The sequence below is a fragment of the Trichosurus vulpecula genome, chromosome 2 (assembly GCF_011100635.1).
Source record: "Trichosurus vulpecula isolate mTriVul1 chromosome 2, mTriVul1.pri, whole genome shotgun sequence".
NCBI classification, from domain to species: Eukaryota; Metazoa; Chordata; class Mammalia; order Diprotodontia; family Phalangeridae; genus Trichosurus; species Trichosurus vulpecula.
Genome location: NC_050574.1, coordinates 62659302 through 62683223, shown reverse-complemented (window position 1 = coordinate 62683223; position 23922 = coordinate 62659302). Strand labels below are relative to the sequence as shown.

Sequence of the window (23922 nt, the reverse complement as noted above, 5' to 3'; positions counted from 1 at the left end):
CTCATTTGGTCCTCACAACAACCTTGGATAGTTGGTGCTCTCATTATCCCCATTTGACAGATGAAGAAACTGAGGCAAAAATCAAGTGACTTGCCCCAAGTCCTACAGCCAGGTAGGAGCTGAATGCAGGTCCAGTATTCCGTCTACTTTGCTACCTAAGCTTAAAAACACCTCCCTCCCCAAAAAAAACAACTGTGTTTTAGCATTCCTAATATTGTTAATCTAACACTTTTGTATTCATCTTGTTACGTGTCCTTGTTTCTGTATTCTGTATCTGACTTTTAGAAATCAATTGGTTGAGTTCTTCTCACTGCAGATCCACACAGGATTCTTTAGCTATCTTCCCCCTTTCCTTCTCATTATTTTTATTAAGTTTGATTTTTTTATTTTATTAATTTTTTTTTTTTAGTTTACAACACTCAGTTCCACAAATTTTTTAGTTCCAAGTTTTCTCCCCCTCCCTCTCCTACCCCCTCCCCCCCAAGGGCATGTAATCTGATATAGGTTCTACTTATACCTTCACATTAAACTTATTTTCCCAATAATCAGGTTGTGAAGAAGAATTATAACCAATGAAATGTACCATGAGAAAGATGTAACAAAACCAAAAATAAAAGGAAAAAAAAAGCAAATTAATTGCTTCAACCTGCATCCAGATTCTGTAATTTTTTCTCTGGATGTGGATAGCCTTTTCCATCACGAGTCTTTTGGAGCTGTCTTAGAACCTTGCATTGTTGAGAAGAGCCAAGTCTATCAGAGTTAGTCATTACAGAAGCAAGGTGTCAGTGGTTGTGTATAATAGTCTCCTGGTTCTGCTTTCTTCACTCATCATCAGATCATATAAGACTCTCCAACCCATCTGTTCCTCATTTCTTTTTCTTTTTTCTTTCTTTTTTTTTTTTGGAGGGGGGAAGGCAAGGCAATTTGGGTTAAGTGACTTGCCCAAGGTCACACAGCTAGTAAGTGTGTCAATTTCTGAGGCTGGATTTGAACTCAGGTTCTCCTGACTCCAGGGCCAGTGCTCTACTCACTGCACCACCTAGCTTCATTTCTTATAGCCACAATAGTATTACATTGCATTCATATACCACAATTTGATTAGCCATTCCCCAATTGATGGGCATCCCCTTGATTTACACTTCTACCACAAAAAGAACTGTTATAAATATTTTTGTACATACAGGTCCTTTTCCCCCTTGTATGATCTCTTTGGGATACAGGCCTAAAAGTGGTATTGTTGGGTCAAAGGGTATGCACATTTTTATAGCCCTTTGGGGATAGTTCCAAATTGCTCTCCAGAATGGTTGGATCAGTTAGCAACTCCACCAACATGGCAGTAGTGTTCCAATTTTCCCACATCCTTTCCAGCATTTATCAATTTCCTGTTTTGTCATGTTAGCCAATCTGGCAGGAGAGATGTGGTACCTGAGAGTTGTTTTGATTTGCATTTCTCTAATCAATAGTGACTTAGAGCATTTTTTGTATGACTATAGGTATCTTTAATTTCTTCCTCTGAAAATTGCCTGTTCATATCCTTTGACCATTTATCAATTGGGGAATGACTTGTGTTCTTATAAATTTGACTCAGTTCCCTGTATATTTTAGAGATGAGGCCTTTGTCAGAGACACTAGTTGTAAAAATTCTTTACCAATTTTCTGCTTCCCTCCTAATCTTGGTTGCATTGGTTTTGTTTGTACAAAAAAATGTTCAATTTAAAAAATCAAAATTCTCTATTTTGCATTTTGTAATTCCCTCTATCTCTTGTTTAGTTATAAATTCTTCCCTTCTCCGTAAGTCTGACAGGTAAACAATTCCCTTCTCTCCCAAATTGCTTATAGTATCAGCCTGTATATCTGAGTCATGAACCCATTTTGACTTTATTTTGGTATATGGAGTAAGATATTGGTCCATTCCCAATTTCTGCCATACTATTTTTCAGTTTTCCCAGCAGTTTTTATGAAATAGTGAGTTCTTATTCCAGAAGCTGAACTCTTTGGGTTTATCAAAGAGTAGATTACTATATTCATTGACTACTGCGTCTTGTGTACCTAACCTATTCAACTGATACACTACTCTATTTCTTAGTAGTTTTGATGATTACTGCTTTACAATACAGTTTAATATCTGGTACAGCTAGGCCTCCTTCCCTAGCATTTCTTTTCATTAATTCCCTTGATAGTATGGATCTTTTTGTTCTTCCAGATAAATTTTGTTATTATTTTATCTAGCTCTATAACATATTTTTTTGGTAGTTTGATTGATATGGCTCTAAACAAATAAATTAATTTAGGTAAAATTGTCGTTTTTATTATATTATCTCGACCTAACCGCAAGTAACTGATGTTTTTCCATTTATTTAGATCTGCCTTTATTTCTGTGAGAAGCGTTTTGTAATTGTGTTCATATAGTTCCTGGGTTTGTCTCGACAGGTAGACTCCCAAATATTTTATATTGTCTACAGTAACTTTAAATGAAATTTATCTTCCTATCTCTTGCTATTGGGTTTTGTTAGTATTATATAAAAATGCCATGGATTTATGTGGGTTTATTTTATATCCTGCAACTTTGCTAAAGTTATTTATTTCAAGTAGTTTTTTACTTGATTTCTCTAAGTATATCATCATATCATCTGCAAAGAGTGATAATTTAGTTTCTTCTTTGCCTATTCTAATTCCTTCAATTTCTTTTTCTTTTCTTATTGCTAAAGCTAACATTTCTAGTACGAAATTGAACAATAGGAGTGATAATGGACATCCTTGTTTCAGCCCTGATCTTATTGGGAATGCATCTAGCTTATCCCCATTACATATAGTGCTTGCTGATGGTTTTAGTTAGATGCTACTTATCATTTTCAGGAAGACTCCGTTTAGTCCTATGCTTCCTAGTGTTTCTAATAGAAATGGGTGTTGTATTTTATCAAAAGCTTTTTCTGTGTCTATTGAGATAATCATATGGTTTCTGCTAGTTTTGTTGTTAACATGAATATTTATACTGATAGTTTTCCTAATATTGAACCAGCTTTGAATTCCTGGAATAAATCCTACGTGGTCATAGTGTATTATTCTTGTGATAACTTTTCTATAATCTTTTTGCTAATATTTTATTTAAAATTTTTCATCTATATTCACTAGGGAAATTGGTCTATGATTTTCTTTCTCTATTTTGGCTCTTCCTGGTTTAGGAATTAGTACCATATTTTTGTCATAAAAATAATTTGGTAGGACTTCTACTTCCCCTGTTTTCCCAGATAGTCTATAAGGGATTGGAATTGATTGTTCTTTAAATGTTTGATGGAATTCACTTGCAAATCCATCTGGCCCTGGAAATTTTTCCTAGAGAGTTCATTGATGGCTTGTTCAATTTCTTTTTCTAAGATGGGGTTATTTAAGTATTTTACTTCCTCTTCTGTTAATCTGGGCAATTTATATTTTTGTGAATATTCATCCATTTCCCTAAGATTATCAAATTTATGGGCATACAGTTGGGCAAAATAATTCCTAATTATTGTTTTAATTTCCTCTTCATTGGATGTGAATTCACCCTTTTCATTTTTGATGCTGGTAATTTGGTTTGTTTTTTTTTTTAATGAAATTGACCAAAGGTTTATCAATTTTATTGGTTTTTTCATAAAACCAGCTCTTAGTTTTATTTATTAGTTCAATAGTTTTCTGGATTTCAATTTTATTAATCTTTCTTTTGGTTTTCAGTATTTCTAATTTGGTATTGGGAATTTTCAATTAATTCTTTTTCTTACTTTTTCAGTTGCATGCCCAATTCATTGATCTCCTTCTTTATTTTATTCATGTAAGCATTCAGAGATATAAACTTCCCCTAAGAACTGCTTTTGCTGCATCCCATAGGTTTTGATAGGTTGTCTCATTATCATCATTCTCTTGAATGAAATTACTGATTGTTTCTACGATTTGTTATTTGATCCACTTATTTTAGTCTATCTTTACATGGCCCTTTGTTACAAATAATTTTTATTTCATTATGATCTGAAAAGGATGCATTGACTATTTCTGCCTTTCTGCACTGTATTATAAGGTTTTTATGCCTAATACATGGTCAGTTTTTGTGTATGTCCCATGTATGGCTGGGAATAAGGTATATTCCTTTCTATCCCCGTTCAGTTTTCTCCAGAGATCTATCATACCTGCCTTTTCTAAAATTCCATTCACCTCTGTTACTTCTTTTGTTTTGATAGCTTTTTAAACTCATATGCTGTAGCTCCAAATCCTCTGCCTCCTAAATTACCTGGAATTCTTCTACCCATCCTTTCTCTGAACTCTTTGAAATGTGTTCTCTTATAGCCTGCTGTGCATACTAGACTTTATCCTGATTTCCTTTCATCAGATTTTTTTTTAATGGAATGGTCACTTAAAGATTTCTTTTATTTCCACCGTAGCAACCATTAAAGGTTTGTTTTTCCTCCTCCTGTAGCATTATATTCATTCATATATGTTTTGCTAGGTAAGTTATTCTTAGCAATAGGTCTGTATCCTTTGCCTTCTGGAATATTGCCTTCTAAGCTCTCTGCTCCCTTTGGGTGATTCCTGCCTGTGGTTCCTAAGTACTTGACTTCTTTCTTTCTGGATGCTTGCAGCATTTTTTTACTTTTCTTGGAAACTCTCGAATTTGGCTATAATGTTCCCAAGAGTTTTCATTTTAGGGTTTTCTTTTAGGAGGTGACCAATGGATTCTATTTGCCCTCCGGTTCTAAGAGATCTGGACGGTTTTCTTTTATCATTTCCTTTTAATAGTGTTCAGGTAGTCTGATGATTCTTAAATTATCTTTCCTCGATCTGTTTTCCAGGTCAGTTGTTTTTGCTGTGGGATAACTTAGATCATCTTCTATTTTTCAGTCCATTGACTTTGTTTTAGTATTTCTTATTGTCTAATGGAGTCATTGGCTACTATTTAGTCCATCCTAATTTTCTGGGAGTTTGTTGCTTTGGTAGTTGTGTCAAACTATTAATTTTCTTTCTAATTTGTTCTTTCATAACACCCATTTCTTTTCCATTATTTCCTCTAGTACTCTCATTTCCTTAATAAAAACATTTTTAAAACTTCTCATCCCTTCCAGCAGTTCCAGTTGCATTTGTACCTACTAAACTGTGTCTTTCTTGTTAGCTTTGCTTGTTTCGGAGTCATTCTTTTCTGGGTTTGTGTCTTGAGTGTAACCTGTCACCCTAATAATTTTTTTTATGGTGGGATTGTTTTTTTGTTTGCTCATTCTTCCAACATCTTGACTTTGGACTCTTAAGTTCAGCACTTCTGGAGGAATGTCTGGGCTGGTCTCGCTCTTTCATTCTTGGAATATTAAGTATTGTCTTATTCCATGATCTCAGAGACAGCTCATGCTGGGGACCTGCAAGCTTTCAGTGCTCTCCAAATGGTCTGGTCTGGGGCAAAGTCTAATTGCTGCTTCCCTGATCTGAGTGCTGCAATTTGCTGGCTTGGGTTTGGGCCTGAGCAACATATCTGTGTGCCTGCCCCATTTGGAGTTCCAGTAGACGGCACTCAAGCAGATCCAGAGTGACAGAACTGTAGTCTTTTCCTTTTGTCTAAGATTCCTGCCTTGGTTATTTTTCAGGCTCATACTGGGCTTGATAGTGAAACTGAGACCATGCTCTGCTGCGCTTCTGAACTCCAAACCCTGTGCCTAGCTTCTGAATTTTCTCCTTGGGCCCTGCAGTACTACCCCAGGTAGCTGGTCCCTTTCTGAGTCTACCCTGGATCTGGGATTCAGAACTGAGTAGTGAATGGCAGACAGTTGCCAGTTGACGCCTGTTCGTGCACCTTATATCAGATTGGGCTCCTCTGTGCTGGATCTGGGACCTCGTCTTGATGGACCCACTGATGTTACTGGGTTGGATGAGTAGAGCAGGAGTTTTTAACCTGTTTTGCACCATGGTCCCCTTTGACAATCGGGTGAAGCCTATTGATCTCTTTTCAGAATAATGTTTTTAGGTATATAGAATACATAGGATTACAAAGGAAGTAAGCTGTATTGAAATACAGTTATCATTATGTATATATATATACAGGCCCCAGTTTAAGAACTTTGATCCAGAGAAGTGATGTCAGACTCAAATAGGAATGGGGGCCGTGAACTAAAGGATCTCTGTAGCTACATAGTGACTTAGTTTTAAAACACAGTGTTCTCTCTTTTATTGTATGTTTATTCTGTTAAATATTTCCCAATTACATCTCAATGTAGTAAGCTTTTGACTCCTCTAACCCAAAGCATCCTCCTGTCTCTGCTCATTATAAGTCTGGTACTACTAACTCTTAGAGGACTGTAGTCTCCCACAGCCTTGGTTCAAGCTCTGAGTCTGCCTCTTCTTCCTGTCTACTAGCTAGTCATCCAGCTGCATGGTAGGTAATATTCATGAAAGATGCCAAATCCTCAGGCACTGGATATACTTCAAAGAAATCCCTTAAGTCTCATACCAGACACACTCCTGATCTCTTGCTCTCAATTAGGGGAATTAATTATATATGTAATGAAAGAGCATGTTTCCTGTCACTGGCTGATGATAGCAGTTGCCTCTTGGAACCTGTGATTGGGTTGGGTGTGTGGATATCCTAGAACGTCCAAGATCTCCACCTTCAACTGCTAACAATACTGTCTAACTAGCAAGGGGTTCTCTGCCTTCAGAAAGCTCATTGTTGCATGGATTGGAGTGGGAGAGACTTGAGGCAAGCAGGCTTTTGCAGTAAAGTCTTGGACCAGAGTGGGGGAGGTGTCAGAAGAGAGGAGGAGTATAGGAGAGCTATTATGAAGGTACATTTGACAGGACTTGGCCATTGTTTGGATATGGGGGGTAAGAGGAAGTGAGGATCAAGGATGGACACCTAGATTGTGAGCCTAGGTGATTGGGATAGTAACAGTAATAGGAAAGTTAGGAAGAAAGGTGAGTTTGGGGAAAAGATAATAAGTTCAGTTTTGGACATGTTTGAGTTTAAGATGTCTATGAAACATTCAGTTCAAAATGTCTAATAGGCATTTGAGAGATGACATATGGGCGGTCAAGAGGGAAGTTAGGGCTGGACAGTATTTGAGAACCATCTGTATAGAAATGATAATTGAACAATGGGAGCTGATGAAATCACCAAATGAAATACTATAGAGGGAGAAGAGAAGAGGGCCCAGAATAGAGTCCTGGAGGACCCCTGTCTCTTAGGTGTGACACGGATGAAGCTCTGACAAAGGAGACTGAGGGGTGTGGTCAGACAGGTAGGAAGAGAACCAGAAGAATGCTACAGAAACCTAGAGAGAAGAAGGTATCAAGGAGAAGAGGGTGACTGAGTGTCAAAGATTGCAGAAAGAAGGATAAGGACTGAGAAAAGGCCATTAGATTTGGTAGTAAAGAGATGACTTAACTCTGGAGAGAGTAGTTTTGTTTGAGTGATGAGGTGAGAAGCTAGATCATAGAGCATTCAGAAGGGAGTGAGAGGAAATAATGTGGAGGTACGGATTGTAGATGGCCCTCTCAAGCAGTTTGGCCACAAAAAGGGAGAACAGCTATGGGACTTACTAGTGGGGAGAGACTGATCAAGGGAGGATTTTTTAAGGAAAGAGAGACATGGGTGTGCAAGCAACCAGTAGACTGCAAGAATTTGAAGATTAGTGAGAGAGTAGTCATAATAAAAGAAGCATTCTGCTAAAGTAGAGGGGATGGAATTGGGATTACTTGAGCATGATGAGAAGTTTCTTTTATTAGTGACAAATGTCACATCTTCATGTGAGATAGGGGTGAAGGTTTATATATGAGGTAAATACACAGTAATAAGGATGGGGCTCCAGGGACTGAGAAGTTAGGAAATGCCTCTTAAAAGAAGTAATATTTTAGCCAAGCCTTGAAGGGGTACTAAGAGTTCCAACTGGCTTAGGTGAAGAGGTACAGGATTCCAAGTAACAGGAGTTGCCTTATCCTTGAAAATATTTTGAACCTAGAGTCTGAACCTGTGCTTTGAAAAAAATGTATTTTGATGAATATATTCAGTATAATTAATTTCCTTTGTAATCTCATGCATATTATTTTATGCATTTAAAAATACTCTTCTGAGAAGAAAGTTCCTTGGCTTCATCATAGTGTCAAAGGGAGTCCATGACCACAACAATTGATAAGAACCCCCAGTGTAATTTGACCTTATTTAAGTCATCTTCTTAATCAAAAATTCTTATTTTTAAGATAGCATGGGCAACATTCCAAGTATGTGTTATTTCAAATAAAATATCTGCTTGTTTATCTTCATAATTTTTTTTTAGCTTAATAGTAGAGTAAATGGGGCATCCAGGGAATTGTTTTTATTTTGCTACTTTAGGAAGGAAAGAAGCAAATGAATGCTTGGATCTTACCAGGCCCAGGACTTTACAGCTAACAACAAAATGATTCTCGTGACTGTGTGTCAGCAAGGCCTTCTTTCTCTTCTCACTGTCCTTCGTACATTTCAGAACTTGATTAAGTAGATTTCCTGGCCTAGCTGGTAACACAGAACATGTAGCTGACAGCAGAGTATCTGGAAGCCACTGGATTTTTTTTTATACCCTACTTTAACCCCTGATACCACATTTGGGAGTTTTCTTATTTTAGGAGGATGTAGCCCTCAACTGATTAAAGAAGAAAGTCAAGAATGGCAAAGACAGCGAGAACTTAGTAGAAAAGGGGTACAGGCAGGGCAGAGTTGATGAGGTCAAGTGATGACAGCACCATCCTTTTAGGTATTATGTTGGCTTTATGGACACAAAACCTTTAGAGATTATCTTATTTGATCTTCACAGCAACCCTATGCAGTAAATGGTACCGGTATTATCTCCCCCATTATACAGATGAGTGTACTGAGCCCCAGAGGAGTTGTGACTTGCCCACAAAGTCACATAGATAAGTAGTGTCAGAGTGGCAACTTGAACCCAGGTCTTCTGAGTCCTGGGCCTGTCAGGATGAGACAATACAAATATTTGTAGGAAAGGGAGAGGAAGGCCTGCATATGTGAGTTTTGTGTGCTCTGCCTGGTATTCTCTGGACACCAGCATGTGCTTCACCATTGCTTTAGAAGGAGGAGGACCTGGGACATATGTCTCTCACTAAGCCCCATTGGCTCAGTCAGGGTGGGGGTGCAGGTGAATGTAGAAACATACACTGTGACCTGAGGAGGCAGGAAGGTGGTGGGGACTGTAAGGCAAGCCATTTTTCTGCTGTGCACCAGAAGATGTTTGGTACATATGTAGCTTTCCTTCACATTCAGCAACAAGCCCCCTGTTTCTAGAACAGATGTTTGCTTTTTACCATTTGTTGTGTTACTAAGTTAATAAACAAATTTCTAGAACATCTGCCAGAATTTTAGCCGCCTCATGCTACGCGAGGTGCCCCAGAAGCTATGAAAGGCATTTGGCTGTCCCAGAAAATCACATGGGTAGAAGTTGGAATCAGCAGGGAGCCAACCATAAAGAATGACAAGGGTATTTTTATATCTGCAGTTCAAGGTAAAAGGAAGGCATGTCAAAGAATAGGAAACTATTCAGAAAAATATGGCCCTAGCACCTTGCTGGCCACTTATCAGCTGGGTGACCTTGGGCATACAAATGCTTTGAATCCTGTTTTATTTACCGAAAGAGAATAAATAATACTTGCAGTACTTGGACCTAGATTTTGATCCGGAAGGAACCTCAAAGGGCATGTATCAGACCCCTCCACAGTCTGCTTCTAACCAGTCTGTTTTCTAAGGAAACTGGATTATTCTCTACTCCTCTTCTACTCCTCCTTGTTTCTGTCCCTTTGTTCACACTGTGAAAGCCTCACCCCATTCCCATGCTTGAAGAATATAATCTTCTTTTCTCCATCATTTTCTTTTGAAGTCTTACCTTCCTTCCGAGACCTAATTCAGATGTCAAAATCATCTTCTCAAAGAAGCTTTCCTTAACTACTCCTACTTCTGTGAGATCTGTATCTCCCTCATTTTTTTTAGTAGCACTTTGCCTGATTTTTATTTGCCCTTCTCACTTTGTATTCTATTTTAATTGCATACATGTCTGTTCCCTACAGCTTCCCTGTCCCACCCCCCAGTATTCTGCCAGTTTCTTGGGGGCTGAGATGCTTCTTTTTTGTTTGTATTTGCAACACTTAGCATTGTATAAGCACTTATTAGACCCTTCTGGAGATTGGTGTTAGTTGTAAGGGATCATAAGTTTTAGAACTAGGAAGGGCCTTCATTTGAATGAGGTTTTTACCTGTCATTTCTTTTCTAAGCTATTATTAATTAGCTACTTAAGATTACCTTCCAGTAAATGCTAAAGTCTTATAGCATTGTGTGTGGGAAAGGACATTGGACTAAGTATCAGGAGACCTGGACTCTGGGTTCAAGTACTTATTGATTATTTGTTTGATTTCTGGAAAGTGACAGCCTCTCAGGTTCTGTTTTTTTATCTGTAAAATGAGGCCTTTGGATTTGATGACTAACCAATTACCTCTTATTAAATTTTGATTATATGACCTATCTAGGCTTCATTCTTCCCCTCATGTAAAATGAAGGGATTAGGTAATCTCTAAGGGTCCTTCCAGCTCTCCCATTTTATGGTTCTAAATAGCATATACTGAGATTTTAAAATATATGTTAGTTACTGATGACCACTGACCATTCCCTGCCTGACTCACACTTTCTTTATCATCACTCTTCCTCTTTTCATGTACCCATTTTGTTTCTCTCAAGTGTACATAGCTATTCTCTCTTTTTTTATTCTAGACTCTTCTTCTGGAATTTTCTCTTACTTCTTATCCCCTAAATCTTTCCCATACCAGTTCTATTTGCAGACTGGAAGAGTAAATACCAAGGGGACCAGGACAATCTAGATTTCTGTTCCTTTGACCATTAGGAGTGATCATCCAAGTTTTTCAAAGCTTTTGTAGCACCAGGGACAGGCAGGATTGCTAGGTTATTAGATGCTCTTTCTTTCCTATAATATGGACTTTGGCTCAGGGTAAAAGCAGAAGGATGAAGGTTTTTATATAAGAGAGATGTGTTAAAATTACCTCCCAATAAGTGGATGTGCCATGTAGATACCAGAGGGTTCTTCATGGAGAGGAATAATTTCTCTCTGAGTGTCCCTTTTATTTCCTGTCCTCTCTTAATCTTGTGGTTGAGACAGCAGCAAAAGCCCTGATTTTTTTTCTGCATACCAGAAAAGTTTTATTTTTAATATCATGCTAGCATCTATTATTTCTACCTAGTTTTATTTAGAAATTTAATACAATAGTTATCCACCAACTGTACTAAGAGTATGTGTTTCATAGAATTGACTTGAGATAGCTGACAAACCTAGGAGGTAAATGTCTAAAACCAAAAAGAAAAAGAAAAAAATTCCATAAAGGATCCTTGCTTGTTGGTTCTTTGAGGCCTTACGGTTAATTCAGGTTCTTCTAACTTCTGGTAGGCAAGAATATTTGTGAATTCAGGATGAGGTAATAAAGTGAAGGTCTTTCCATTATATTGCAAAACCAGACACAGTCAAAAAAGATGAGGGAGAAGGTGGGAGGTTGAGGGGCTCTAGATTCTTAGTTATGATAACAGAAGTGCTGTGGTATGTAGGAGAGTCCTGGGGCTTGAGTCAAAGGATCTAGATTCAAATCCTGTTTCTGCCATTCACTACTTGAGTGACTTTGTACAAATTACTTAACTTTTATGAGTCTGTTTCCTCATCTTGTGAAAAGATGAGGGGATCTAAGGGCCTTTCCAACCCTCAGTCTGAGCTGTTAAATCTTCAAAGGTGATGAGGTAGGCACTTCAGAGGTGAGCTGGGTAGTTGCCATTACTGATGCTACTTAGGTGAGCCAACTCTGCCAGTAAAGTGGCCGGAGTTTTAGAGACTTCCCTTTTTCCCTTTGGTCAGAAAAGGACCAGCTTATAACTAAAAGTAAAATTTCTTGAAGATAGAATTGAGAAGCTAGAGGAAACTTTCTTCAACCTTTTCCCTTCTTCCAGAAAACCATCCTTGCTGGCAGTGCTTAGCTTAGTGCCTGGCACACAAAAGCTACTTAATAAATGCTTCTTGACTTGGATAAATGCAGAACCTGGTAAAAAGCTAGAACTTTGGTTTTGTTAACGCACTTCTCTCCTCCTTCCTTTATAGTCAGTGTGTAAAAGGAAGATTTAGAAATACAGCTGAGACTGACCCTGTGGAGATGTAGCACTTCAGAGTGGCATCTTGCCTCTGGTTTTTCCCAGGACATAGAAATAATTATGTTGTGAACCACATGACCAAAAAATCGCTACTTTCCATAGACAGCAAAAGAAGTCCTTCACAAATGTCCTCAGCATTTAAGTCTTGACAGTGGTCAGGCATCATCATCATCAGAAGTGTGAATAAGCAGGAAGGGTCACTGAAGAGTGTTCTGTTCTGTTAAATGAGTTGTTTGACTGGATGATCACAAAATCTCAGAGTTGGAAGCAGCTTCAGAGACCATCTTTTCCAGTCCGTTCATGAACCAGGAATCACCTCAGAAGTGGTAGAGAACTGTCCCCAAACCCTTGGTGATGGTAAGAGAGGAGCTTTGGGCTACATTTTCAATTTCAGATTTCAAGCGAGCATTTCCATCAGTACATCAAAATAGATCATCTAATCTAGAAATAATATTAAAATATGACTTGCACATATTTCAGGCCATTGCCTTTGATTATTTTTGTGACCTACCCTGTGATTTCTTTGGTCAAGAGAGCAGCTGAGGCACTTTATATACCAGTGCAGATTTACACCCTCTTTGCAACTTAAGAAGCAAGTTACCTGCCCCCATTGGCTAGGACACTGAGAAGTTAAGTGAGTTGGGGTCAGCCAGTATGTGTCAGAAGAGGGACTTGAGCATAGGCCTTCTGATTGGAGATCAGCTTTGTATCTATACCACTCTTCCTCTTGTACCCTTTAGAGTTCAGAAATACAGATATTCTTAACCTGAGGTCCATAATTTAGTAACTGAATTTCCACATAATAGGTTTATTTTTATTCCGTGCATTTGAAAACATTATTCTGAGGCGTCCATGAACTTCACCAGACTTGACACCAAAAAATTAAGAATCTTCAGGCAAATTAACATGAATACCAGTAAAATTGCAACCCAGGTGTAAGGTAAGAAATGAGGAGAGTGAAGATGGGAACTTTTAGGTCTGTTCTTTCAGTGTTCTGTATAAATCCAATTCAGTTATAGAGCTGGAAGGGGCCTTAGAAAGCATTCAATCCAAATTCCTACTCCTTCCCCCCTCTTTTTTTTTTTAACAGATGAGGAATCAGACTCAGGGCAATAAAGTGACTTGTATAATGTACTTAATGGAAAAGCTAGGACTAAAGAACCTAGATTTCCTGACTGAAGCCAGTCAGTGCTTTTTCTGCTTCCTTGTTTAACAATCATATACTGATTTCACTACAAATATGCATTTGGTCATTTGGGGTGGAGGATTGAATTATTCTCTTGGATCTGTGTTGAAGTCTAATAGCTAAGCTTTTTTCCCTACTAAATGCTAGAAATACTTCTTGGCTCAACTCGATACAGAAAACAGACCAGTCTGCAAAACTTTTTTTTTTTCTTTTGAGAGAATTTACTTGCATCCACATCAAAGTTGTCTTAGGGTACTAAGAGGTGAGTGTTGATTATTTTTTAAAAATTATTGACTTGCCCAGAGTCACACAGCTAGTAAGTGTCAAGTGTCTGAGATCTGATTTGAACTCAGGTCCTCCTGATTCCAGGGCTGATACTCCATCCATTGTGCCACCTAGGTGTCCCTCATGTTCCTTCTTTAGTAGTTCCTTTTAGTTTGTTTTAAATTGATCAGAATCATCAATTGTCATTTTAATTACCAATGGCAATGTTCAAACTTGGTTTGTGAAAGGCTGTTTTCTCTGAAGCATAAATTTTTTCCTAATTTAAATTGAAATGACTTGGGGTGGAAATAATAGATGATGTTTACCCTGAAAAAAAAGTGGGCATGGGGATTCATGTCTCCATTTTTTTCTTTCCCTGTTTTGTGGATGTTAAAATTAGATTTTTCTGCAACTTGAGTTACAGAACTTATTTCCACAGTATTACCTAGCAGATTTTTGAAATTATATTTCCATATGCCACATTTGCCCAAGTTTGTTGCTTAAAATAAATGAAAATATTAAATTAAAACTATTGAGTCACAGTTGTGCTGCCTTGTTAGAAAGAAAAATACTACCAAATTAATGCTTTGGGTAAAAATGTGTTCTGGTGAGAGCAGACCATCATCACTCTAGATAGAAAGTGGTCAGTCCAGATGAGAAAATTTCTCTAATGGTTTTGTCACCTAGAATAATTTTAGAGAGTTTAGATACTTGACAGTTCTTGGCACATGGTAGGCACTTAATATATGCTTGTTGACTGAGACAACTTTTTGTATTCAATATTGGTAGACTGTAAATTGTAGATTAGTTCCATCAGTGTCTGTAGCGGAAGCTGGATCCAGGTGTGTTTGCATTCTGATTTCAGACCTGATTTCTTCCTCCTTCTGAGGAGTGCTGAGTCAAGGGGGTACGGAGGGAACAAAGCTGGCCTGTCCTTGTTTTTGCACACCATCGTGAGGCATCGTCTGCCTGAGACGGAATAATTAGCACTAATGATAATGATACTACTACTAATAACTAATATCGTAAAGCGGTTTAAGGTTTGTGAAGCATTGTCATATGTTAGCTTCATTTGGTCTTCTCAACAACGCTGTGAGGTATGCACTGTTATTACCTCATTTTAAAGATAAGGAAACTGAGCTGGGAGTTTCGATCTTTCGGCCAAGGTCACACAATGGATAAGGCTGCATTTGAACTCAGATCTTCCTGATTTCCAAGTTCAGCACTCTTACCTACTGTACTACCTAGTTGCTTCAGTAAAGATACTTTGGAGTTGGACAGTACTGCATGTGATCATATCTATCCTCCGTTTTCTCCCTTCCCTGAGTGCTTTCTCTACAATTTTGAGTATTAGAACAGTAAAAGCCATATGAAACCTGTGAATTTTCCTTGGCTCTTAATAATGCCTTGTTCCAGTATATCTGTAAATTTCCATTCTTTTCTTAGTTGGAGATTGTTGTTGGCTGAGGGAATTAGGGAGTTTATAAATTTTAATGAAAGATTAGTAAATAGAACACATATTCCAACAGAAACTAGTCTCCTTTGCTTTACATATCAATGATGTCTTTAGCTCCATTATTGTGGTGCACCTAGTTTTTCATACTTTTTCTTTTTTAATCTTAGGCTGACTATCACCACCAAATATGATACTTGTTTTTGTTAGAATTTTTTACTGCTGTAACTCATGTTGTCTTTTTTTTCTCTCAAGTTGAAAATTAGTACAGTGAATGACTTAACAGCTAGCAGGATTTTGCTTAAGTAATTGAAGAGCTCATTTTTATGGAAGTGGTTTACCTCACAGTCAAATGGTTCCTTGGGTTTTAAGTAGTGGCTAGTATGTAGTAACTTAAAAGATTATTCATTATCTAACCTTGCCTAAAGTATATGTACCATTGTGTGACTCTGTGTGTGTGTGTGTGTATAAATACATATATTTTTTTCATTTTGAATATGTTTAAGCTTAAAAATATAGATTATTTCCTTTTAAATTGGCCAGATGTGGCTAGTTAGTTGTGGAAGCATTTAATTGATACTCTAGGCTGTCCTATTTAGTGATTTTTTTTTTTTTGGTGTAACAGTTATATAAATGTTCTACATTAAAACAGGTTAGATGTTATCACTGCTTATTGACATGGTAGGCCAGTCTTATCGTTTATGATGTAACTGTTAATCCTAAAGAAATTTGTTTTAGTTCTGTGCACATGGCTGTCATTGTAAGATGTCTGATGTATTAAAGCCCTAAAGTAACCATGTCTTAAGTGCAGTTGAAATGGCTCACGTGTTGGCTTTTGTAAGGCATGAAAAACAATCCTGTATCCCTGCCTTGGGACTTGGTACAGCATTTCTATTTTGAAAAACCACGTGCAAGTTTGATATTTGAAGATTGTAACTCATGTAGACAGGTGGGGAGAGCAATATAGAAAAAAAAAATTTCTACATGATGGCCTTGATGATAAGCACTTTCTGAGTACATAAAGCTCTGCACCCCTTTTTTTCAGAGTGTGTAGACTGCTGAGAAGATTTGCAAGCCAGTCACACAAGCATATTCCAGAAAAGTGGTACTCATGGAAGAGGAACAGGATTTACCAGAGCAGCCAGTAAGTATTTTTTTTTAAACTTAAAGACACTTGTCAAAAAGCTTGACTTAAGAAATTCAAGATATTGTTCTGAATTCTTTTGTTAGGTCTTAAATGACAAAGAAAAAATGGGGAACAAGTTCCTTCTTTCATGTTTTTCCCAGAGTGACCTTTACAAGCTACTCAACTCCCAGTTTTGCTAATATCTGAATCAGACTTACTGCAACAACAGTGAGCTAAACAGTCCCCCACCCACCCCACCCCCCAAAGTCTTCTCAGAGTGCCTGGGCTATTCTGAAACAGTTTCCCCAGCTGTAAAATAGAAAGAATAATATTCCAATTATTTCTCTTCTAGGACTATTGCTCTGTAAACTAAGCTGTAAAGTACCATAGGAACTTGGGCCGTTGTTATTTCAGACAGACAAGCTCTAACAAATGCGAGTTTCTGTTTTCCCATACAGATGAGTAGATTATCAAGTTGAGATATTTGGAAAATGAAAAAGGTAAGGTAAATGAGGCCTTTTAAATGGTTGTAGAAGAGATAGCTAGTACCTTCCACTGCAGGATGAAGATTTGTTGGGGTTTTGTTGTCATTTTTAAGTAAATTCTCCTGATGAGGAATGTTGCTTTTGTTAGAAATCACAGCTTTAACTCTTGTTGATGAAGCCAGACATGAATCTGTAGTCTAGTGGTGACTTGTTGGTATCTTTTAGCTAGCTATTAATGATGAAAGAACATCTGTCTTAATTAGGTTTAATACAAGTTAGTTAATCAATAACTATTTAATAGCAGCCTATTTATGTACCAGGCACTGTGCTAAGTACTGGGAATACAAAAAGTAAATTCTTTTAGTGCATTTAAAATCACCAGTTTATGGAAAATCCATTTATATATACTTTTCATAAATTCATCTCTTGGTGATGTGAGGTACACCTCTTGCCATTTTTTTTAAAGTCATCCTTTAGGCCCGTTCATATATAAGAATTAGTTTGTTATAAGCATGAAGGTTAGTCAGCTCCAAGCAGCTGGTAAATGGTTTTTGTGGTGCATTTTAATTGTTCCTGAAGTGACGTTGATGAGGATGTTCCAGATTATCCTTATCACCTTTACAATAGCAGGAAAATAGCCTGAAAGATTCAGTACTGAGTGTGGTACATCATGGACACTTCTGTAGTTGTTAAAATTATAGAATAATAAAACTTGGAAAGACATTAAAGGTGGCCTAGGACAACATTTTCTCCTTACAGAAGTGAAAACAGAGGCTGGGAAAGAACGAGGGACTTGCCCAAGGTCGTACAACTAACTAGCCAGCGAAAGAGATGGAGTTCAAAACCAGTATGCAGGGTCACAGGCCCATAGACTAATAGCTAGAAGGTACTTCTGACTGCAGACCCAGTGCCCTCAGAACTACAGAGAGAAGTAGCTGTCCTGCTTCATATAGCTTGTTAGTAACAGACTCTTCTGCCCTTTCCCTTATACTGTGCTGCCTATGGCTTTATCCTCCTCATTACCCTCTACTCCTTCTCCTGTCACTCACTTCTCAATCCCTCGAAATCTGTTTTCTGACCTTATCAAATGAGATCATATTTTTAAAGAGCTATGTTCCTGGCATGTAGTGGGCATTTAACAAATGCTTGTTCCCTTCCCCCTTTCCCTTATCACTCAGTTAAAACATTTCTCTTTGAAATGACTGCTGATCTTTTCATTGCTAGTCTGCTGGCACTTTTTCAGCACTCTCTGCAGCATTTAACACTGTTGACCACCATTTCCTCTCTGGGTTTTCATAACACTGCTCTCCATCTGTCTGACCACTCTTCAGTTTCCTTTGCAAAATCATCATCCATGTCCCAATTCACCCGTGGATGTACCTCAAGGCTCTATCCTGGGCCCTCTTTTCCTCTCTACATTCTTTTTCTTGGTGATTGAACTTATAAGTTCATGTGGGTTCAATTATCATTTCTATTCAGGTGACTCCTAAAGCCATATAATGCAGCCCTATTCTTTCTCCTGAGCTTCAGTCCCCTATTACCAACTTCCTATTGGATATTTGAAACTGGGTGTCCATAGGCTATTTAATCTCGACATGTCCAAAACAGAATTCATCTTTATCCGCAACACTACCCCCTTTCCAAACTTCTTTATTTCTTTTGAGGGCAGCAGGGTCCTTCCAATCACCCAGGTTTGCAGTCTCAGAATAATCTATTAGAATATAATCTTCTTATACATAGGGAATGTTGAAAGGCTTTTGTCTTGATTCCCCAGTGCCCCGAAATAGAGGTGCTCAGTAAATGCTTTAAGCTTGATTCACTGCTTCTTAGCACCTCACATCCTTCAGTTGTCAACTCTTGTTCATTCTACCTCCACAACATTCTTCACATACATCCCTGCTCTATTCACAGAGGTGATCAAACCCTTGATCTTAGCATCACCATGTAACAACAGTGCTACTTGCCTCTACTATGGCTGTGTAAGGTCAGTAACACCAGCCCCCAGGAGGGCTGCTAGCACAGGTTCTTTGATCTGCTTTTCTTAGGAAACCAACTTTAAGGGGGTTTACAGTCTGACTTTAAATGTGTGTGTGTGTGTGTGTGTGTGTGTCATTCACTTAGTTCAGTGGAAAGAGCACCCTGAACTTCTGAGAAAACACAAACAGAAATTACAAGTAGAAATTATATAAACAACAAAATAACAAGTTAGCACACAGGCTTCTAGCTATCTATCCAAGCGATACGTAAACAGTTACCAGAGAGAGAAGCACCAACATGCAGGTTTTCAAAGCCTGGGGGGCGCTCTGTGACAGCTACCCAGAGTCTTGTCTGGTCAAGTCACAGGACACTCTTTTCGAGTGAGTGAGAGCCCCAAAACGAAACCGGCAACCTCAGGTCATGTATACCCTTCTCAGGGGCCTGAGGCCTGGATGGGGCTTTCTTGTTTCTTAAGTATGTCATCAAAGACTGGAATTGAAACAAAGGCAAGACTCATCAAAGCACTTGATTGCCTTAGCAGTCCAAAAGAGAAAACAGTTAAAAAAGTCCCACCCTGATTACCATTACACACCTGACAACTGTTCCACTCCCTTGTTTTAAAAAAACATCCTTTAGCTTTCCATTTTTCCCATGCCTAACAACCCATAGTTACTGCCTTGTTCCTTCTCACCATAATCTCCATTCCTTTCATCCTTCAGTTCTACAGAGAAAATCAATAAACATTTATTAAGCACCTCCTATGTTCCAGACACTAGGGGAACTACTAGGGAAAAAAAGCATGAAATTGTCTCTGCCCTCAAGGAGCTCACAGGCTAATGGGGGGAGACAGCACATAAAAAACAACTAAAAATAAGGGGGGTGGTGTGGTAGGGAGGTTAACCTGCTACAGCACGGTAAAGTTCTGTAACCAAGTGGGAAATAAGGAAGAGAATTCTCCAGGTGCCATTCTTAATGAAGGAGGATCCAGAGGGGGAAAGAGCCCTGGACGCAGAGGGTATTGAGGACGTGTGAGTTTCTGAGTTGATTTCATCTTACAGATTGATGAGGTTTTGGAAATGACAAAATCCTGGAAAGTAGCCAAGTGGGAAATGCTGTTCTTTCCCAGGCCATCGTGCTTGCCCTGGCTCCCCTGGCATTTAAAGCTCCTTGCCACACTCATGCGCTGTGAGTAGGCTGTTCCTCACCCAGAACACTCTCTCGCTTCTCTGGCTTTTGCACTCTCTGTTCCCCATGCCTGCTGTGCTTTGCTCCCTTACTGTCCCTGGCTTCTTTCAGGACTGCTCAGAACTCACCTTGTTCAGGCATTTTCCCCAGCTGCCAGCGCCTTCCTCTCTCAGCCTACTTTCTACCTACTCTGTATATATTAGATGAACCTAGTTACTTACTTGGGGACAAGGAGCAAACATTCTTGTCTTTCTTTGTATCCTCAGTGCTCAGCACCGTGTCTGGAGTAAGTGCTTACTAAATACTTGTGGCCTGACCCATTGACGTGGTCATCACTGGAGGGAAGGCCCTTAGCACATCTTGCCTGGACTATTGCCATAGACTCAAGAGTCTCCCTCCCTAGAGTGTCTCCCTTCTCTAGTCCATTCTCCATGTGGCTGCCAAAGTCATCCTCCTAAAGCACACTTGTGACTGTCACCTCTGCCCATTCTCAGGGAACGCCAGTGACTCCCTCTTGCCTCTAAAACATTTTATAACCCAGATCCACCCTGGCTTTCCAGGCTTATAATACATTGTTTGCCTTCATCTACCAGATCACTCAGCCTTCTTCCTCCTCCTCCTCCTCCCACAATATTCCATGTCCCACCGCTGTGCTTTTGCCCAACTTGTTCCTCATTCTGGAAATGTGTTCCTTCTTCATCTCTGCTTCTGGGAATCACTAATCTCCTTCATGATACAGCTCAGGTGCCACATTACATGTAAAGCCTTCCCTGATTTATCCTAGGAGATAATGTGCCCCCCCTCCATCATCTTGTGTTTATTTTTTTTTACATACATGTATGCATCTATGTTGTTTTCCCTAATAGAATATAAGCTCCTTGAGGGTGGCAGAGATTACTTCTTTTTTGTTTCTGTATTGCTAGTCCAACTCAGTGCTTAGCATATAATAGGTACTTAAAAAATTTGTGGTGATTGATTCTTTTATTGAAAATAGTGAAATTCAACAAAGATAAACCGAGGCACATATTCTCTGAGCAAGATAACAGTTTATTACTGGGTAAAAACATGGTAATAAAATAGGTCTAATAACTGCCTCGGTTAGCCAAAAGACCTCCAATTGGAGATGCAGCTCCCTTTTATAAACATGGACTAAATAACAGAACATGGTAGATGAGGAAATAATACAATTGATTACAGAGTTGGAGCATCATGGGGGTGAAGATGACATGGTTGGTTGGCATTTGGGAATGAGGGACAACAAGGTTAGAGAAAGAAGCTTTTGATAGCCAGCCAAACATCCTTGAAGGTTAGCTTGGTGGTATAAAGGTACTAGACCAGACTCTGTGGTGTCCATCTGGATCCCCCAAGGATAACAGATTTCTTTGACACAAGAATAGAACAGTGATTAACAGGAGAACTGGATTTCTAAACTTAACTCATTATAGGCCAGCTAAATTTCTGAACTAAGTTCAGAAACAAAGAACCATAAACCAGGGTTGTCCAACTTTTAAGTTTTTATTGAAACAATAGACAATATATTTTGATTTGCCATTTTAGTGAGAGCTCCGAGGTAACTCAGCTTCATTTACTAAAGCATTTATGTAAATTTCTATGCTTTGTAGGGCGACTGCATAAATTGCACTGCATGTGGCCCTTGGGCTGCATTTTGGACAGCCCTGGCTTAGGCAGTTACAGGACAAACTCAATTAACAGTAATAGGATAAATTAAAAATGATACAGACTCTGTTTAATTTTCTCATTTGGTAAGTGAGAGATTTCACTGTATAAGGAAGTGAATGTCCTGAGACAGCTCTTCCTGATAAACCATCTTAAAAATGATGGAACTGAAGGAGTATCTACCTGATAAATCATAGAGAAATTAAACTTGTAAAGACCATTTGAAATACATCCAGACAATAAGTTGACTCAGACTTTTGCTTAATTAACAAAAGCAAAGTATGTGGTTATACAAAAATGATGTTTAATCCCATGCATATAAATTTTTGGAGAACATTTATTGGAATATTAGTATATCGTAAGAAACAACAGGTCTGTTGAATACAGAGAAGCATGGAAAGACATGTGCACTGATGCAGAGAGAAGTCAGCAGAGCCAGGGGCATGATATCTGCTCCGACCCCAGCAATAAATGGAAAGAACAACAGCTGCAAAACAGACCAAAGCAGATGTGACAAATTCACAAAGAACAGGCTTAGCCCTAAAGAAGAACTAGAAAAGAAATACAAAAGAATCCAGCCACTGCTTTGCAGAGGTCTGGGTCTGCAGGTGTTGACTCCAGTGTGGACCACTGCATAGAATGCTACATCCTTTCCTTGTATTGATAGCTTTTGCTGAATTTTTATCTGCTCTTTTAAAAATTCTTTGTTATAAGGCATTACTCTTTGAGTGGGGAGGGAGAGGAATATGATGTAAATTGAAATGACATAAAAACAAAAGATACTGGATAAAATCTATATTACAATGAATATTCAGAAATAGAAACATAGGGTAGTACAGTTTTTGTCTTCAAGCTAACAATTATATGATACCAAGAAATAAGGATTTCATAAATATTGCACAGATTTTACTTTGCATTACAATTGCCCTGAAGGGGGATCCTGCTGCTGAATTCTTAGAAGGACATTCCTTTGGAATCATTCTTGAAAACAGACAGTGTTTGTACTTCATAGTCTGTAGAAAAAACTTCATCACTAGTGTGTGACTCATCTTTTTAAGCCTTTTGTTTCTTCTTTTTGCAAAATTGAGGTACCAATGTTTACATGAAATCAGATGTGTATAATGAAAAAATGCTGTAGAAATGCAAGATAGTAATACTGTCCCAAGTGGGTGTTGAAATACAATGGAAGGCATAAGTATTTGTGCCTTTAGTTTATAGATGAGGAAGCTCAGAGAGATTAAATCACTTGTCTAAGTTCACAAAGTGACAAAGCCAAGTACCTAAAATGCAGTTTAATTCAGCCAGCATTTACTAACCATCTACTGTGTGCTAGGTCGTCTCGTAGGTGCTTTGAGGATACAGAGAGAGAGCATGGCACCATGGTGTGGCGGGTGGAGAACTGGCCTTGGAGCCAGGATGTAAGCTCAGATACTGACCCACTCTGGCTAGTTGACTTGGGGTAAGTCACTGAACCTCGCAGACAGCTCCCTAACACTGTGAGTTACTGAGAAGGTATCAGCCTGCGTTGGTAGAGGTAGTTTCCTCATGTGTGGGTCTGAGACCACTACTCATGTTAAAAATACAGAGACCATTCTTGAGAAAAGGCAAAAAGGAGTTTTATTGCTTTTCTTATGAGAAAGGACACACCCAGCATGGCCCAAGATGATGCCAGCAAGTGTGTGTGTGGCATACAGCTCAAACCAAGTTATATAGACCATGATGCAGAGTTCCCCCATGCTCCCTACTGGCTCTTCTTCCCATTGACTGGGTTTGGAGCTCGCAGAATTTTCTCCCCAGCAACAGAGAACAAAGAACAAAAGGCAGGCATAAACGCAAAAAGGGAGTAGAAGCTAGATAAACAGGACCTTGCAGGCGTGTGTCTCCTGACGTAATCTATTATATCTGCTTTCTCAGCAGAGCAGTTTCTAAAAATATAGGAAGGGTGGGGGTAGATAGCAGGAGAGGTCAGGTCTTATCCCATGCTGAGGGGGCTTCACTATTTCAGCATTCCACTCACTCATTTTGGAGTTCCCTATACCAGTGACATCACAGATCCAATGTCTATCCCTGTATAGATCTGAGAGTCACCTACATAGGGATGACACTACCTATGGAAAACAATTTGATTACTAAGACAGACAGTGAAGAGAGAGAATATAAGACCTAGGACAGAACCTTGAGGGATTCTTGTAGTTGGGGTTGCAGGTGAGGAGAATCAGAAAAGAGCAATTTACAGAAGTCAAGGGAGAGGTGAGAGTGTTCAGAAGAGTCTGCAGACAGACTCTGGGCCTAGTGGCCCATGCCTGTAATGGCAGCTGCCGGGGAGGTGGAGGCTAGCTGCAGATCTTTTGAGTTTGAGAGTTGTGAGCTCTGTAGTGGGCTGTG

General features: G+C 38.8%; 1 protein-coding gene across 2 annotated transcripts in view; it reads left to right on the top strand.

The window, feature by feature from the left end:
- The window catches only part of EYA3 (EYA transcriptional coactivator and phosphatase 3), a 122861-nt gene that overhangs the window by 25769 nt on the left and 73170 nt on the right, over positions 1-23922 (top strand). For both annotated transcript variants that reach the window (XM_036743928.1, XM_036743927.1), the window contains exon 2: positions 16133-16231. In XM_036743928.1, coding sequence (XP_036599823.1) covers positions 16199-16231 — 33 coding nt within the window. In that variant the 5' untranslated portion in view covers positions 16133-16198. The remainder of the gene's footprint in view (positions 1-16132; positions 16232-23922) is intronic.